The 18,523-nt window shown below is 43.5% G+C and overlaps 1 protein-coding gene across 1 annotated transcript; it reads left to right on the top strand.

Annotated features, from left to right (window-relative positions):
* Positions 1 to 18,023, top strand: LOC139168204 (fetuin-B-like). Its single transcript, XM_070753712.1, has 7 exons — positions 1 to 251; positions 3,724 to 3,834; positions 10,182 to 10,269; positions 11,329 to 11,495; positions 12,569 to 12,682; positions 14,145 to 14,234; positions 16,713 to 18,023. Exons 1-7 carry the CDS (start codon positions 45 to 47, stop codon positions 17,181 to 17,183), a joined length of 1,248 nt encoding a protein of 415 aa, XP_070609813.1. The 5' UTR covers positions 1 to 44; the 3' UTR covers positions 17,184 to 18,023.
* The last annotated feature ends 500 nt before the right edge of the window (positions 18,024 to 18,523 follow it).

Genomic DNA, 18,523 nt, shown 5'->3' with positions numbered 1-18,523 from the left:
GGCTCCAGTTGCTGTCTTCTCTGATTTCCTCAAACAGTTCCAAAATGTCTCTTTCGATTTCCTTCTTCATTGGAATTCAGATGCTTCACTTGGTGGTGCCCTCTCCATCTTTTCATTTTCTTTCCCCAACCTGCAATTCTTCAGAGGTAAGGGTTGGTGCAGAAGTGGCTCTTAACAAACTCAATGCCCATCGGAAAGAAGGTTACATTCTTGGCCTCCAGCGCATTTTTGATGTCCATGAAATACCCCAGGTAAGATCACGCCCTTCTATTGACTTTTTTCTTTCCTTCAATTTGATTGATTTGATTTGATTTGATTTATTGGATTTGTATGCCGCCCCTCTCCGGAGACTTGATAGTATCCATCTTTATCTTTTAAATTTTTTTTATTAAACGCACATGAAAATACAACATACAACAGTAACAATACAAAGCAAACAATTAGGGGTATTCTATCCCCCTATATACAGTATGATCTCCTCGGATAGTATCAACATTTACATTACCCATAATTAGATATACAGTATTTACATTTTTATTGGTTTGCTTGGTCTTTAAATGTATATGGTGTTCTAACTACTACTATATATAGCTTATTTAAACAGTAAAATTCTATCTTAATTAATTCTATAGTTAACAACTATACATCGTCATTTATTTATTCTTTCTTTCTTTCAACCATTCATAAAATTTGTTCCATATGATATAATATTAAGTTTCCTCTTTTTCTTTTATTTTCTTAGTTAGCTTATCCGTTTCAGCAGAATCCAATATCTTACTAATTATATTTTTGTCCTTAGGTATTTCCCCACTCTTCCAAAATTGTGCATAAATAATTCTTGCTGCTGTAACAATATGTATAATGAGATACTGTATTTCCTTTTTGTACTTTTTAATCAATTATACCGAATTAAAATAGCTCGGGTTTTCTATCCATGTCTTCCTTTGTTATTTCTTTCAGCCAGGTTCCTGTGTTATACCAGTATTATTATCATCATCATTATTATTATTATTATTATTATTATTATTATTATTATTATTATTATTATTATTATGCTTTGGACAGATCCAGCAAAGATGATTAAAAGTGTCTTGTTCTTTTTCAACAAAGTGGTGATGAATTTGGGAATATCTTTGTGATTCTTATTGGTGGCAAATGCCATCTATAAAACATCTTGTGCTGGTTTTCTTTCTACGTCACCAACATTGTTAATTTCCAATTAATTGACCAAATTAAATCCATCTTTAAAGATGTCATATTAAAGTAGGGCAGTGATGGTGAACTATAAAATTGGAGAAAGTTCGCTCGTAGATGGAGAACAGTGCAAGGTTATTTATTGGAACCAGCTGAGAGAAAAAAGAACCCGGCAACACCCAATGACAGGTTATTTATACTAACAACCCCCTGACAGAACAGCCAATCCGGTAACAGTAACTAGCCCACATAAACTTGGGCTTCCTGGCAACTAACGTTACCCAATAGGAATGGGGAGGGGTTCAGCCAATCACTGAAGAGGGTACATAACAGTAAACCTTTTTTGGTTCTAGTGCAGTGAAGGGCTACCAAAATGTTTACTACCACACTGTGGGCGTGGCTTATGCATTTCCTTTAAACATCTTTCAGTGCAAAATGGGTGCTCTGGGGTGGAGCTCCATTTTTGCTACCCCACTGCGTGTCCCCCCCCCCCCCAGTCCAGCCAGTAGCCCACTCCTGCTCTAGTGCTAAAAGTGTGTGCGCACGTCTGATATTTATTTATTTATTTATTTATTTATTTATTTATTGGATTTATATGCCGCCCCTCTCCGGAGACTCGGAGCGGCTAACAGTAACAATAAAACAGTGTACAATAGTAATCTAATACTAAAACGATTAAAAAACCCATTAATATAAAAACCAAACATACATACATACATATCATGCATAGAATTGTAGAGGCCTAGGGGGAAAGAGGATCTAAATTCCCCCATGCCTGATGGCAGAGGTGGGTTTTAATTAGCTTGCGAAAGGCAAGGAGGGAGGGGGCAATTCTAATCTCTGGGGGGAGTTGGTTCCAGAGGGCCGGGGCTGCCACAGAGAAGGCTCTTCCCCTGGGTCCCGCCAAGCGACATTGTTTAGTTGTCGGGACCCGAAGAAGATCCACTCTGTGGGACCTAACTGGTCGCTGGGATTCGTGCAGTAGAAGGCAGTCCCTGAGATAATCTGGTCCGGTGCCATGAAGGGCTTTATAGGTCATAACCAAGACTTTGAGTTGTGATTGGAAACTGGTCGGCAACCAATGCAGACTGCGGAGTGTTGGTGTAACATGGGCATATTTGGGAGCTGCATTCTGCACGATCTGAAGTTTCTGAACATTTAGATATAGTGTGCGCATGTGCCAACAGCCATAACCCAATGGCCTCTCCCCTGTGCATGTACATTGAAGCCTCCAGACTTAGGGAAGGCACCTGGGCTGTTTTTTTCTCTCTCCAGGATTCAGGAAAGCCCCTCGAAGCCTGGGGGTGGCAAAACATGGCCAAACAGGCTAACCAGAAGTTCAGAAATGAACTTCCAGTTGGCCCATTGGGCCATTTTTCACCATCCTCGGGCTTTAGGAGGTGTCCCTAAATCCTGGGGAGAGCAAAAACAGCTGAAAAGAAGACCAAAAATCAGATGTCCAGCATGTTCATGTGCTCCAGAGCTGACTTAAAGTAACGCCATGCATGTCCTCAGACATGGCTCTGTGTGCCACTTGTGGGTTCGCCATCACTGAGCTAGGGTAATCTGGACTGGTAAAAACAAAAAGTCCAGAAGGAGTTGGGCGGTTTATAAGTCAAATAAATTAAAATTAAATTAAATTTTATAAAAAAACAGACCGCTATTCATTTATTTATTTATTATTTATTTATTAATCAGATTTGTATGCCGCCCCTCTCTGCAGACTCGGGGCGGCTCACAGCAATAATAATACAATGTAAACAAATCTAATATTTAAGTTAATTTAAAACCCCAATTTAGAAACCAATCATACATACTGTACTAGCATAAATTTTATAAGCCTAGGTGGAGGGAAAGTATCAATTCCTCCATGCCTGACGACAGAGGTGGGTTTTAAGGAGCTTATGAAAGGCTAGGAGGGTGGGAGCGACTCTGATATCTGGGGGGAATTGGTTCCAAAGAGTCGGGGCCACCACAGAGAAGGCTCTTCCCCTGGGTCCCACCAAACAACAGTTGACGGGACCCGGAGAAGGCCAACTCTGTGGGACCTAACTGGTCGCTGGGATTCGTGCGGCAGAAGGCGGTCCCAGAGATATATTGCCATCCAATTCTCTCCTTTATCTGCTTGCCATCCAGTAAGATAATGATACTTCTGTGGTATCCAGCCAATTCTTTTTGGTATACAGTGTATATTTTCGATGATCATGTGCAGAATAAAGCTTTCCCTTCAAGAACTTAGTTTATGATCCTAACTCTTCCACAAGAAGAAAAAAACCCCCAATCTTCATTAAAATCAGAGCCAGGTGAGTGACTCCATACCCCAGGGACCATTTTTGCTCATCTTCTAACTAGCCATTGCTGGATTCAACAGCAGGATGGTTGGTTTCCTGACCCTGAGTGAAAGTGAGCTAAATCCTTGCCTTGTTTCTAAACCGGGATTTGAAGATTAATTTAATTCCATGTAATGTACTTCTGGTGATTGACACATTTCTTTGCCTCTTCAAAAGTTTTCCTTTTGTTTGTCCACAGTGGATGGGTGGCTCTCTTTTCTACATCATCTTGGATGTATTAGAAACTGAATGTCATGTCCAGAGCAGAAAATTGTGGAAAGAGTGTAAAATTAGAGATGCACATGAGACTGTAAGTAATAGATTTACTTAGTTTTAATAAAACTACCAGCCAGAATTGGAAGGAAGTCCAATCTGTGTTTTGAACTGGTTTGCAAAGGAGGTTGAGAGTGTCACTCTACCCACGTTGTATCACAACAAACATATCTCTTTGGAATATCCTTCACCCAGGGGTGGGCTTCAAACATTTTAGCAAGGGATTTTTTTAAATGGTTTCTGGGTGAGCATGGCCATGGTGGGTGTGGCAAAGTGAAGGGGTACCAAAATGTTTACTACCACAACGGTAGTACAGTGAACCCTCGAGTTTCGCGTCCTCAAGTATCGCGAAAGGGCTATTTCGCGAGTTTTCAACCCGGAAGTAAACTCCACCATCTGCGCATGCGTGCCCTTCCACGCATGCGTAGATGGTGGAGTTTCCCCGCCGGGCAGAGGCTTCCCTGGGTCTTCCCCCTCTTTCTCTATGTTGCTTCTTCCTCTCTCACACTCTCTTCCTCCCTCTCTCATCTTTCTTTCCTTCTCTCTCTTTCTCTATCTCTCCCCCTCTTGCTCTTGAGCGGCCGCCTAGCAGCTGATCTGCTCGGCAGCGCAGCAGCAGTGAGGAGCCGAAGATCTTCGGCTCCTCGCTGGTGCTGCGCTGCCGAGCAGATCAGCTGCTAGGCGGACGAAGGAACCTTCCCTGGGTCTTCCCGGCCCGGATCTTCGGCTCCTCGCTGCAGCCGCGCGCCCCTCGCCTTCGCCTCACCTGGCGGGCGAAGGAGGGCACAGCTCCGGCCGCTCGCCTCGGAGCCGGTCTGCCTCACTGGCCGCTTGCAGCTGAGCCTCGGCAGAAGGCGAGGGGCGTGCGGGGAGCTGCCTGAAAGGAGGCGGGTGACGGAGGGCGCAGCTTGGAGCCGGTCGGCCGTGTGCCCCTTGCCTTCGCCTCGCCGCTGCACCCTCCTTCCCCTGCCCTTTTTGACTGCCCATCTGCCCCACGGCCTCTCCCCCCCTTCAAAACAAAAAAAACCCCCGCTGAGCCGGAGGGAACTCCTGACGTTCGGGCAGCAAAAAGAAGCGCAGGGCAGCCCCCGCTGAAAGCGCGCAGAGCCGGCGCACACACACACCGGAGAGCCACGGGAGAGAGCCCCGTTTCCTCAGAGCGGCGTTGCCTTCAGCGCCGCATCACCCGGCAAGGTTCTTCCCAAAGCCGCCGAAAGGGGGAAAAAACAGCCCCCCAAAACCCCGGGCCGCCTTGGCATCGCCACCCAGCCGGCCGCGCACGGACCCTCCCTTCAGTCCTCGCCCGAGAGAGCCACGAACGGCACTCCCGGCGAAGGGTGGCGGTTTTTCCAGTCCGCGGCAATTCCCCTCAGCACGCTGCCGGATCCAGCGGGGGAGGGGGGGAAGCGAAGGCGCGGCGATGGGCAAGGGCTGCCAGTGAGCCTTCTCCGTCCCTTTCCTGCTGCACCGGTCTGGGGCCAAGTGGGCGGGGGGCGGCCGGGACCTCGCCTGTCTCCGCCGCCCGCATCGCCCCTCCGGCGGGCTGGCCTCCCCCGCCCGCCTCTGCTGCACCCGCCACCGCCTCCCCGACTGGCACAAAAGGGCCCCACCCGCCCCGCCCCGAAGCTTACCTTGCGGCGGGATTCCCTCCCCCCGCAGCCAAAACTAAAAGCCTGTCTCTTTTTTTTCTTGCGGCGAGCCCAAGCCGTTTCTCTCTCGACCGCAGCCGAGCTTCCCTCAGCCCCCTTTGGCCCCGTCGCCTCCTCCCCGCCTGCCTTTCCTCGCCAAGCGCACGAAAAAAAAGAGAGAAGGCTTCTACCAGAAGCCGGGTGATGGCGGAGGAGCTCCGAAAGCTGGCTAGCGGCTTTTCCCCCGCAAGAGATCCTTCATGCCCCTGCCCGCCGTCCCCGGCTTCCGGTAGAAGCCTTCTCTCTTTTTTTTCGTGCGCTTGGCGAGGAAAGGCAGGCGGGGAGGAGGCGACGGGGCCAAAGGGGGCCGAGGGAAGCTCGGCTGCGGTCGAGAGAGGAACGGCTTGGGCTCGCCGCAAGAAAAAAAAGAGACAGGCTTTGAGTTTTGGCTGCGGGGGGAGGGAGTTAGGAAAGTCCTACTTCTCTCCCCGCAGCTAAAAACTCAAAGCCTGTCTCCTGCCGCCCGGTTTAGCCAGGACACGAGCGGCGAAGTGACACCCCCCACCCCAGCACTTTGAATCCCGCCGCAAGGTAAACTTTGGGGCGGGGCGGGCGGGGCCCTTTTGTGGCAGTCGGGGAGGCGGCGGTGGCTGCAGCAGAGGCGGGCGGGGGAGGCCGGCCCGTCGGAGGGGCGATGCGGGCGGCGGAGACAGGCGAGGTCCCGGCCGCCGCCCGCCCGCTTGACCCCGGGGGGCTGAAGGGAGCCTGGCGGGGGAGGGCGGGGGCTACTCGGTTCTTCCTCAGCCGGGGGTAGCCGGAGCGCCGGCCAGGTGGGGGCGGGCGAGGCGTGGCGGGGGCTCCAAGTTGCCGCGCTGCCTTTGTAAACCTGCCCGAACGAGGGAGCCCCTTTGTTGGCCGGCGGCCTGGCCGGCCCTTGGCGCGCGGTGCCCGCGGGGACTGCTGCGGCAGGGACTGCCCACTGCCTTCGCCCAGACCAGAGAGGCGTCGCTCGGCTGGGCTGGCGGATCCGCGGAGGCGTCGCCGAGGCCGGGCTGAGCGGCGCTGTGTTGGGAGCCCGTGCCGTGGGAGCGGGCAGCTCGGCCTCGCTGCGGCGGCGACGGCGGCTTTGCGGGTCCTCGCTGGCGGCCTTTTCCCTCCTCCCGCCGGGCGGAGGAGGCTGCGGGGCTTTCTAAAGGGAGGAAGAACTTGCTATCGAGCCTGCTAATGAAATCCAACCGGCGGAGGGTCTGAAATTCCACCCGAGGGGAAATGGGGGAAAAAAGCCCAGCCGGGAGCGTGGCGCCAGGCATTGTTCTCCGGACCCCGCCCGCAGCCTGGAGAGGGAAAGGGCCGCCGTGGGTTGGATTTCATTAGCAGGCTTGGGAAGCGGAGCTGGCAACGGCGGGTGAAGGGCGGGCGGCGGTGGAAGTAAAAACACCATCTGCGCATGCGCGGATGGTGTTTTTACTTCCGCACCGCTACTTCGCGAAAAATCGATCATCGCTTGGGGTCCTGGAACGGAACCCTCGCGATGATCGAGGGTTCACTGTAATCTAATTTTATCTTCAATATTTCTTTCATCTATTACCATTTATTTGTTTGTTTGTTTGTTTGTTTGTTTGTTTGTTTATTTATTTAGAAACATAGAAGACTGGCGGCAGAAAAAGACCTCATGGTCCATCTAGTCTGCCCTTATACTATTTCCTGTATTTTATCTTACAATGGATATATGTTTATCCCAGGCATGCTTAAATTCAGTTACTGTGGATTTACCAACCACGTCTGCTGGAAGTTTGTTCCAAGGATCTACTACTCTTTCAGTAAAATAATATTTTCTCACGTTGCTTTTGATCTTTCCCCTAACTAACCTCAGATTGTGCCCTCTTATTCTTGGGTTCACTTACCTATTAAAAACACTTCCCTCCTGAACCTTATTTAACCCTTTAACATATTTAAATGTTTCGATCATGTCCCCCCTTTTCCTTCTGTCCTCCAGACTATACAGATTGAGTTCATGAAGTCTTTCTTGATACGTTTTATGCCTAAGACCTTCCACCATTCTTGTAGCCCGTCTTTGGGCTATTTATTTATTTATTTATTTATTTATTTAGTTAGTTAGTTAGTTAGTTAGTTAGTTAGTTAGTTAGTTAGTTAGTTAGTCCAATACACAATAATACACAATGAAGGTTATAGAGGATATACTCGAGTGAAATGTATTAGAGAAAGAACAGAAGAGAAAATGTAGGAATAAAATGTATCTATGAGAGAATAGTAGAAAGGATATGGGGATAGAAGAGAAGATATAGGAGATATAGGAGAGACTATAGACAGGGGACGGAAGGCACGCTAGTGCGCTTATGCACGCCCCTTACTGATCTTTTAGGAATCATGGATAGTCTAAGGGTAAAGTGTTGGGGGTTAGGGGATGATACTACAGAGCCCGGTAATGAGTTCCACGCTTTGACAACTCAATTACTAAAGTCTTATTTTTTACAGTCAAGTTTGGAGCGGTTAATATTAAGCTTGAATCTGTTGTGGGCTCTCGTGTTGTTGTGGTTGAAGCTGACGTAGTCTTTGACAGGCAGGACATTGCAGCATATGATCTTGTGGGCAATACTTAGATCATATTTAAGGCATCATAGTTCTAAGCTTTCTAGACCCAGGATTGTAAGTCTAGTTTCGTAGGGTATTCTGTTTCGAGTGGAGGATTGAAGGGCTCTTCTGGTGAAGTATCTTTGGACATTTTTGAGGGTGTTAATGTCTGAGATGCGATATGGGTTCCAAACAGATGAGCTGTATTCTAGGATGGGTCTGGCGAAAGTTTTGTAAGCTCTGGTGAGTAGTGTGAGATTTCCAGAGCAGAAGCTACGTAGGATTAGATTAACAACTCTTGAAGCTTTCTTGGCGATGTTGTTGCAGTGGGCTTTGGCACTTAGATCTTTAGTTATTAGTACTCCGAGGTCCTTGACCGAGTGGGGATTATCCGTGATAATATGTTTATTCAGTTTGTATTTGGAGTTCTGATTCTTTTTGCCTTATTTTGTTCCAATAGTCATGTGCCAACACATGTGGTAATATGTCCCAGGTAGCCTTTTGCATTTCCAACATGACATTGAAAATTTTTGACTCATTTTGGCTAACCTTGTTGGTGGGAAATGGCATCTGTAGAACATCTTATAGGGGTTCTCTTTGTATAAAGTGGCCAAAGTAAGCTTCTGGTTTCTGTGCCATAGATCTTGCCAGGCGTTAAATCCAAAATCTCTACTCCATTGTATCATAGTTTCCTTGATCTGTTCTTCCTATAGTGCTTGCTCTAAAACAGTGGTTCTCAACCTGGATGCCGGGACTTCTTTGGAGGTCGAACAACCGTTTCACCAGGGTCACCTAAGACCATGGAAAAAAACAAATTTTCCATGGTGTTAGGAATTAAAGTTTCTACTCTGGCACCTTGGAACATATTTTTACAGTGGGGATGTCCTTCTGACTCTCCTACCAATCAAAAGTTCTTTTGGGAGAATTGGCACTAGACTTATGGTTGGGGGTCACCACAACATGAAGAACTGTATTAAGGGGTCACGGCATTAGAAAGGTTGAGAACTACTGCTCTAAAAGATAGTGGTATATCTTCCTGCTCATTTTTTCTTCTACTCCTAATATTATTTTATCCAATCCCATGAGCATAAACAATTCTTGCTGCTGTTATTGTGTGTAAAATGATATATTAGAGTTGTTTCTTTATCTTTTGATTAATTATTCCTAATAAGAATAGTTCAGGTTTAAATTCAATTTGTTCTCCTATTATCTCCTGTAGCCATCTCCTTATCGGTTTCCTATATTTCTTCACTTTGGGGCATTTCCACCACATCTGAGTAAGCTTCAAAGAATAATTTCATTTCTTTTCTAATTCTTAAAATAAATTCTTTTTTCCTTGAAAAATGTGGGGTATAGTGTCTACTTTCTCCTAACTATTTTCTGTCCTTTCCAAATTATTTTTAAGGGATTATGCCCATATGTTTAGCATTATTTCTACTATTTCTATATCTTTTTCTCTACTCTTTCCATTTGTTCACTTAGCATTTATTTATTTATTTATCTATCTATCTATCTATCTATCTATCTATCTATCTATCTATCTATTTATTAGATTTGTATGCCGCTCCTCTCCAAAGACTCGAGGCGGCTCACAACAATAAAGCATAGTACAAATCCAATTATTAAAACAGTTTAAAACCCTTAATGTAAAAACAATCAAACATCCCAAACATACCATGCATAAAACAGCCTGGGCCACGGGAATCAATTTCCCCATGCCTGACAGCAGAGATGAGTTTTAAGAAGTTTGCGAAAGGCAAGGAGGGTGGGGGCAGTCCTGATCTCCGGGGGGAATTGATTCCAGAGGGTCGGGGCCACCACAGAGAAGGCTCTTCCCGTGGGCCCCACCAGACGACATTGTTTCATCAACGGGACCCAGAGAAGGCCAAATCTGTGGGACCTAATCGGTCACTGGGCAGGCCACTTCTGATCCATAGTAGAAATTGTACAAAATTTGTTGGTTGTACAAAATTTGCAAGAAGAAATGTAGCGACTGTAGAGATGTGGAGAACAAGAAATGTGGCAAAATTGACTTTCCACATTTTGGAAGGAATGTAAACTTGTGTCTAATGTGTGAAAAAAAGTCAGCTTTTGATTATATATCATAGAATCATTGGTAAAAGAAATGGGTAGCACTAACCCAAACTACATTCTCTTATTCCAGGTCTATGGCCAATGCAAAGTCATAATTCATTTCGACAAGAATTCAAATCATTCACAACTGTACAGTTATGACTGTGTTTTACGGCCACGTATGTATTTTTCATATATTCTTACAATATTTTTGCAAGAAAAATATATCCACGCACATATAACTACCAATTAGAGTTTCCCCATAGAAATTTTAAAAGTAAATGCGAAGGCCTTTAACATTAATCTTTATTTATTTATTTTATTTATTTTTATTTATTTATTTATTTTATTTATTTTTATTTATTTATTTTGTCCATTGAACAACAATACACAATGAAGGTTATATTCGAGTAAAATATATTAGAAAAAGAATAGAAGTGACAATTTAGGAATAGAATATATCAATTAGAGAATAGAAGGGTATTACCTAGTTTGGTAATGAAAGGTTTGCAAGAAAAGGTGGACTCAGCCTTCCATCCTTCCGCGGTGGGTAAAATGAGGACCCGGATTGTGGGGGCAATATGCTGGCTCTGTTAAAAAGTGCTGTTGCTAACATGTTGTAAGCCGCCCTGAAGCTAAGGAGAAGGGCGGCATTAAAAAATCGAACAAATAAATAAATAAATAAAATATGTAAATAAAACAAGGTAAAAATGTACCTATCGCCGATTGAAATTCTGAATGAGAAGGGGATGTAAATATCCCAAATGTATGTTTAATTTATGTGTTTTTTTCTTTTCTGCTTTTTTTTCTGTTGTTTGTTTTGTTTTTCACTTTATCAACATCTATTATGTCTGTACAAATTTATTTAACGTTTAATGTCTTTGTTGTTTTGTGTTTTGGTTTGGTTTTTAAAATCCAATACTTTTTTAAAAAAAAAAAAAAAGATGACCTGAAATGTGTATTGGACACAGGGGTGGGCTACTGCCTGGACGGGGTGGGTGGGAATGCAGTGGGGTAGCAAAAATGGAGCCCCACCCCAGAACACCCAATTTGCATTGAAAGATGTTGAAACAAAATGCATAAGCCACGCCCACAGTGTGGTAGTAAAAATTTTGGTAGCCCATCATTGATTAGACATCAACGCTGGCTGGGAAATTGTGAGAGTTGAAATCTACCCTCCTTAAAGTTGTCAAGGTTGGGACACACTATTCTAAATATTTGCTATTTGTTCTCTATAGTTTCTTCAGCGGCTTTGGCAAAAATCTGCCCCGATTGTCCAACCCCTGGAGATCCTTCTGAAGCCAATTTTTGGGAAACAGCAGCAGAGAGCCTGGCCAAATTCAATGCTGAAAACAACCATGTTCATTATTTCACCATCCTCAATATCACCAAAGCCAAATCACAGGTAACATGGAAACTTCAATGCTGTGTCCTTGGTTTGGATGGAACAGATTAATTCTTGTAGCAATTCCCAATCTGCAATCCTTCAGATATCTTGGTCTACCTAGCCACCAGTCATAAATCCCAGTTCTAAGGACAAGTATCCTTCAATACTATTTACTGGGCAGGAAATTACCAACCTAGCAAAGAAGGTTTAGGCTACCTTGATTCTTGAAGTTCTCAGAAAATATCTTTGGTGATATAAGTCATTTGCTGCCCATCTTGCTTTGGGGCTACTCTGATTAATTTACAACAATAAAACAAAAAAAAATACCATATTTTTCTGAGTATCAGAAGCACCTTTTTATCCCCCAAAATAGGGTAAAAACGTGGGTGTGTCTTATGCACCGAATGTAGCCCCACCCAGCCATCTCCACCTTTTATTGCCTCTGCCTCTCAGCAATTTACCTCCTTACAGCAAACAGAACAGAACCTATTAAGCCAAGCAACTCATTATCAGCTTCTCAAGTTTCAGCTGATTTGAAGCTGACCATGGGCTAAACTGAAAATGAAACTAAAGCTGCAAGGAGGCAAATTGCTGGGAGGGAGAGGCAGATTTTTATTTTCTGCTGAACTGGACACAAGGAGGTAAGTGAATATCTATAAATGTCCATGGAATGTTCAAATTATTAGACTTATTTTTTAAAGACTGCGTTATTATTGTTTTAGACAACAAAATGAAGATGTTTTTTAAAAAATAAATGGGGAATAAAATAAGGAGGCAGAATTCGCTTAACAATTGTCGCATTTGCTGGACTCAATTGTAGTCATACATCAAGGACTACCTGTATTCCCCAATTGACCAAACAGGTCTTCAGACCTTTAATTGCTTTAGTTTGGCAACATTTCTGTCTATAGGTGAGGAGTGATAAAGGCAACATCTTCAAAATTACTTAGCATGTCTTTCTTGGTTTTTTGGAGCACAACATTCTGCAATTTGATGCTCTATGGGTCAGAAGGACTTTAATTCCCATAATTCTTTGATTCCCATAACTCGCGTGGAACCTGCTCTAACTTCTGCCTGTGACTTTTTCACAGTGGGTTATCGGTCCTTCTAACTTTGTGGAGTACACCATCCAAGAGACCTCTTGTCCCAAAAGCCAGCCGGTGTCTGTCCTCACTAAATGTCCTCTGCTTCCACCAAATACTGCAGTGAGTATTCAGATATCTTGTATAAAATTTGTCAGGACAATTTCTTTTCCAGATGTAACAAAAAAAATGGAATTGAATAATTGGGGGAACGGGGAAGCCACCTCTAATCTTATTAGTTGTGTGAGTCAAGTAATCTGCCGGGTTCTGGTAGAGAAATAAACAGTCCACAGACAATCAAGTTCCTTTACTCCTCCTCCAGCACAAACTGACAAACACTATGAATTGCAAAGCATAAGGTCTGTTACAGCTCCCCATCACCTTATAGGACTCGCACCACACCCAGTAGGTAATTGCCATCCAATCCCTTTGTTGGGCTTGTAATCAATAGAAGCTTGTGAATAGAAGCTTGTAATCAATAGAAGCTTGTAATCAATAGAAGCTTCTCAGCTGCTCTAGAAAGATGAACTGAAGGACTGTGAAGGGCTGCAAAAAGTTTTACTACCACACTGTGGGCGTGTACCTTCAAATTTAAAAATCAGTTTTATTCCACCCTGAAAAACCCTATGCTAGCCATGTAGCCCAGTTTCTACAGGCCAAAGAAATGAGGAAAAAAAAATATGTTTCTAACAAGTAACATTAAACTGGAAACTGCAAATGTAAAATAATGCACTTGGGGAAAAGGAATCCTCAATCTGAGTATTGTATTGGCAGTTCTGTGTTAGCAAAAACTTCAGAAGAAAAGGATTTAGGGGTAGTGATTTCTGGCAGTCTCAAAATGGGTGAACAGTGCAGTCAGGCAGTAGGGAAAGCAAGTAGGATGCTTGGCTGCATAGCTAGAGGTATAACAAGCAGGAAGAGGGAGATTATGATCCCGCTATATAGAGTGCTGGTGAGACCACATTTGGAATACTGTGTTCAGTTCTGGAGACCTCACCTACAAAAAGATATTGACAAAATTGAACGGGTCCAAAGACGGGCTACAAGAATGGTGGAAGGTCTTAAGCATAAAACGTATCAGGAAAGACTTCATGAACTCAATCTGTATAGTCTGGAGGACAGAAGGAAAAGGGGGGACATGATCGAAACGTTTAAATATGTTAAAGGGTTAAATAAGGTCCAGGAGGGAAGTGTTTTTAATAGGAAAGTGAACACAAGAACAAGGGGACACAATCTGAAGTTAGTTGGGGGAAAGATCAAAAGCAACGTGAGAAAATATTATTTTACTGAAAGAGTAGTAGATCCTTGGAACAAACTTCCAGCAGACGTGGTTGGTAAATCCACAGTAACTGAATTTAAACATGCCTGGGATAAACATGTATCCATTGTAAGATAAAATACAGGAAATAGTATAAGGGCAGACTAGATGGACCATGAGGTCTTTTTCTGCCGTCAGTCTTCTATGTTTCTATGTAACATCTGAAGGACTATGTGTCTTGCTGTCCCACTATATATTCAAAACATCTGGCCAACGTAAACCTTTTTGGAGGGGCTTTTTGATGAAAAAAATTCTCTTTTGCTCTAGGAGGCAGGGCTATGCAAAGGCTCTGTGATAAACAGTCGGATTGAACATCGGAAATTTGTCACTGTAAAATGCCATTTCTTCCCACACCTGGTAAGTTCCTCAGACAGCTACAGAAAATATTGATCTACAGAAAATATTCACTCTCAGTTTGTCAAATATGGTTTGCTTTAAAATCATTGACTGAACTTTACCCAACACACCAATTAGTTAATGTAGGTTGTTATCCATATTTGCCAAAGAATGTGGAAAGTCTGTCTTGGTTAAATATTGACTGAACATCCTGCTTGATGTAAAGATTATTTACTCAGCTCTCTCTTCTGTTTGTCTAAGGTAAAAAGCTAATTAAACACTCTTCTGTTTGGAGTAAAAGATACTAGAGTAAAAGATAACTAAACACTTTTCTGTTTAGTTAGCAATTTCACACTGATATGATTTGTCTGTATACTATATATACAGATATTGTCTGGCGGGACCCAGGGGAAGAGCCTTCTCTGTGGGGGCTCCGACCCTCTGGAACCAGCTCCCCCCTGAGATTAGGATTGCCCCCACCCTCCCTGCCTTTCGTAAACTCCTTAAAACCCACCTCTGTCGTCAAGCATGGGGGAACTAAAACATCTCCCCCTTGCCCATGCTGTTTTGCCGTTTGATTGATTGACTGTGTGCGTGTTTTTTATATATACAGTATTGGGATTGTTTTATGAATTTTTTAATTTAAAATTGTAATTAGATTGGTGGGAATTGGATTTGCTACTATGTACTGTTTTTATTATTGTTGTGAGCCGCCCCGAGTTTGCGGAGAGGGGCGGCATATAAATCCAATAAATCTAATCTAATCTATATGTTATATATTAACTATTTATCCATTGTAACTAAATTAGTAAAGTTAAACTTTTTCACTTCTGTGCACAAAGAAATTTGCTATAAAAAATAAACGCAGATCCGAGCAGAATCCTGTAAGATACAACTAAACAACAACACTTCTCTTTTTTTAAAAAAAGATGCATAAATAAGTTCATAGGTAAGTAAAGGTACCATGAGAGCATACAATTAGAAAGGTCTCACTGTTCTGCCCCCAGTTACCAATGTATCAAAACACACCATTTGAATGAACTTAATTTAATCAATGAATCACTCCTAATAATTGGCTTAGCAGTGGAGACACACACAAACAAATCAAAAAGCAATCCTTTCTTGCAAAAAGTCAGCTGCTAATTAATCTTCATTAGAAGCTGGTGTGATTTCAGACAGTCTTAACTCAAAGCAATGCAATTAGTTCTTGCTATCTCACGTAGTTTCCAAAGGCTTGGCAAAATGCCCAGGAGTCTTCCTTAATAAGCAATCCAAAACAGAAAAACAGAGTAGAGATTTTCATGAGACAATCACAGCAGATACATGAGTCTAAGCTGTTGTTTCCTGCAGCCTTTCAGCTGCCTCTACTATTCTTAGGTAGACTAGGGGAGTGGCCAATTAACCCCCAGTCTTACTCTCGAGGAGACCTCCTCTGGAGTAACCATTCCAGTCTCTTGGCAGCTCTGCAGGCTCTTGCATCAAGAAGAGAAGCCTCTTCTTCCTCATCACTGCTATGAGGTGCTGGAGGTTCTGAAGGCACTGGATGAACCTCTGCCTCTGACACTGAGTACTCGCCATCTTCCCCACTGTCCGACTCAGGTGCTAACTGCACAGGCCACTGGTGCATCACCAAGTCAGTCTCCTCTCGAAGGGAATCCGCTATCAGCTGTCTTGCTGAATCCCAAAAAGTTACTAACACCAACTGTCTTGAATAGTTCACAAAATAAGTAAGCTGTTGTGGTTAGCTCTGCCCCAGCTCCTGCCCCAAGGACTGTGGATGTGGGGGAGACATCCACATGCCGCATGCCTGTTTTGTTCCCGGTGGAATCTGCTGATGAAGGCTCCTCTGACCAAGAAGACATGAGTGACAGGGAGGAGGAGAGTGTGGCAGACAGTTCAGAAGGAGATCAATTATCTAGCTCCTCCTTGGATTCGGAACAAGAGTTAATGACACAGCCACGCATGCGGAGAGCGATGCATAGGCAGCAACAACTGAGAGATTATTATCAAAGAAAAAGAGGCCAACTTTGGTTGGGTGGGGCTGTGGTAATTAGTGAGGCTGCTATAAATAGCAGGATTGTGGAGGATTATCTAATTGTTGTGTTTTGTGCCTGCCTTGCTGACTTCCACCTTTGTGTGCTGATTTTTTCCCCCGCTTTGAAACTAAACCAGAGCAAAGTGTGTTTCACTTTGTGAAAGAAGAAGGACTGTGAATTGCCTCACAGCTGCAAGCTAAGTATCTCAGAACTGATAAGGGACTTGTACAAATTACCAGTTTGTTTGGAGACGAGTGCTCTTTGCTATACAAAGAGTGCTTAGTTTATTTGAATTTTCGGTATAAAGAACATTGTTTTGAATTTTCAAACGTGTGTGTGTGTGTGTGAAATTTGTATCTGTGAATTTTCGGGAGGATTCTACCAGAGAGCTCGACAGAACACTAAGCACAATTTATAGGTCTAGATATGGATAAGCCACTCTCTATATCTTTTGTCTTATTAGCCACCAGTTACAGATGAACAAACTCCACAGCCTGGGTCTGAACATGGGCAGGAGGAACATCAAGAGGATGACGGTAAAAGACATAGAAATCCCCACGAAGACAACAGACACCATCATCACCACCATCACAAACATCATGGACATAAGCATGAAGACCATGAGCCACGCTATCCTCACCGCTCTGCTAACATCACTAAGATACTACCAGTCCAGAAGGAAATATTGGGGCGGGTGATCATTTATCCTCCTTCAAGCAAGCATGTCTCACTACATTCCTTACCAGAAGTCCAGGAGCCCAAATCTACCTCCAAATCCAGTTTGACCTCTCCAGAACAGGAGGCTAGTCCTCAGCCAGTACAGTCAACCAGGCCAGCCATTCCTCCCTTCCCCAGTGGGTTTTCAGAATCACCATCATGCCCAGGAGACCTTGCAATAGAGATTCATGGCCTTCAATTGCCTTCCGCCTCATAGGCCAAAACTTCACTAAAGCTGAATGATGTACTATACTGAAATCTAGTAGGAACTCATCAAATCTTCCCATGCAAGCAGAACCTTCTTAGTTTCCATGTTTGCTAGTTTAAAGTTCCGTTAGTGTTCTGCCTGGCTATTGCAATTAGCCGTGCTAAAAAATACTTTTAATTATCTTGAAAATAGAAAGGAATTTTGACTTAATTGCATAGATCTTTTCACTAAGTAACTTCCCTCCCACTCTTTCCCTTATTTTACACTGGTTATTATTCCCAAATATTTATGTCTCATACCAGGAGATTATGAATTCTAGTTCTACCTTAGCCATGAAGTTAGCTGGGTGACCTTGAGTCAGTCAATCATATTCTCTCTCTCTTTCTCCCTCCCTTCCTCCCTCCTCCCCCCCTCTCTCTTTATCTCTCTCCAACCCTCCCCCATTGTTGTTTGGGGGGAAACTAGGAGGAGGAAGATGGACAGCTTCATCGCCTTGAGTTATTTGTAAAAGATAATACCAGCCTTTAAGCAGGAATACTCTGCCCAAGCCGATAGAATATTTGTGGTATGACTCTTGATTGAATGGTTCTTTTTAATATTTGGGGTTTTTAAATTTTGTATGGTTTATCTTGTACGCTGCCTTGAGTCCACAGGAGAAGGGCTGCTTATAATGTAAATAAATAAATAAATAAAATAATAATGGTTGGGATTCTTTTTATTTGCCAATATAAAAACCCGTCGGGCACGGCTGAGGTGGTCTTATTCCGTTTCCGCTCTGCTGTTCATATCTAGTTCGTGCCCACTCTGTAGTTCCTTGTTAAGTCAATAAAGAGTTATTTTAGAGTTCCAGTTGTGATATATTTATTTTATTTATTTATTTTGTCCAAAAACACAATAATACACAATGAAGGTTATAGAGGATACACTCAGAATAAAATATATCAAGGAAAGAATAGAAGAGAAAATATAGGAATAGGATATATCAATGAGGGAATAGAAGAAAAGTTAGAGGAATAGAATAGAAGATATAGGAGATAATAATAATAATAATAATAATAATAATAATAATAATAATAATGGAGAAAAAGAAAGTATGGATCATCGACATTGCAATCCCAGGGGACAGCAGAATTGAGGAGAAGCAGCTAAAGAAATTAGTAAAATACGAAGATCTAAAAATCGAGCTGCAACGACTCTGGCATAAGCCAGTGAAAGTGGTCCCAGTGGTACTTGGCACTCAGTGCCAAAGGATCTCAGCGGACATTTGAAAACCATTGGAATTGACAAAATCTCCATCTGTCAATTGCAAAAGGCCGCTTTACTGGGATCGGCAAACATAATTCACCGCT

This window comes from Erythrolamprus reginae, chromosome 5 (genome assembly GCF_031021105.1).
Source record: "Erythrolamprus reginae isolate rEryReg1 chromosome 5, rEryReg1.hap1, whole genome shotgun sequence".
NCBI classification, from domain to species: Eukaryota; Metazoa; Chordata; class Lepidosauria; order Squamata; family Dipsadidae; genus Erythrolamprus; species Erythrolamprus reginae.
The sequence above is the reverse complement of the archived record's forward strand: the minus strand, read 5'-3'. Positions and strand labels throughout refer to the sequence as shown.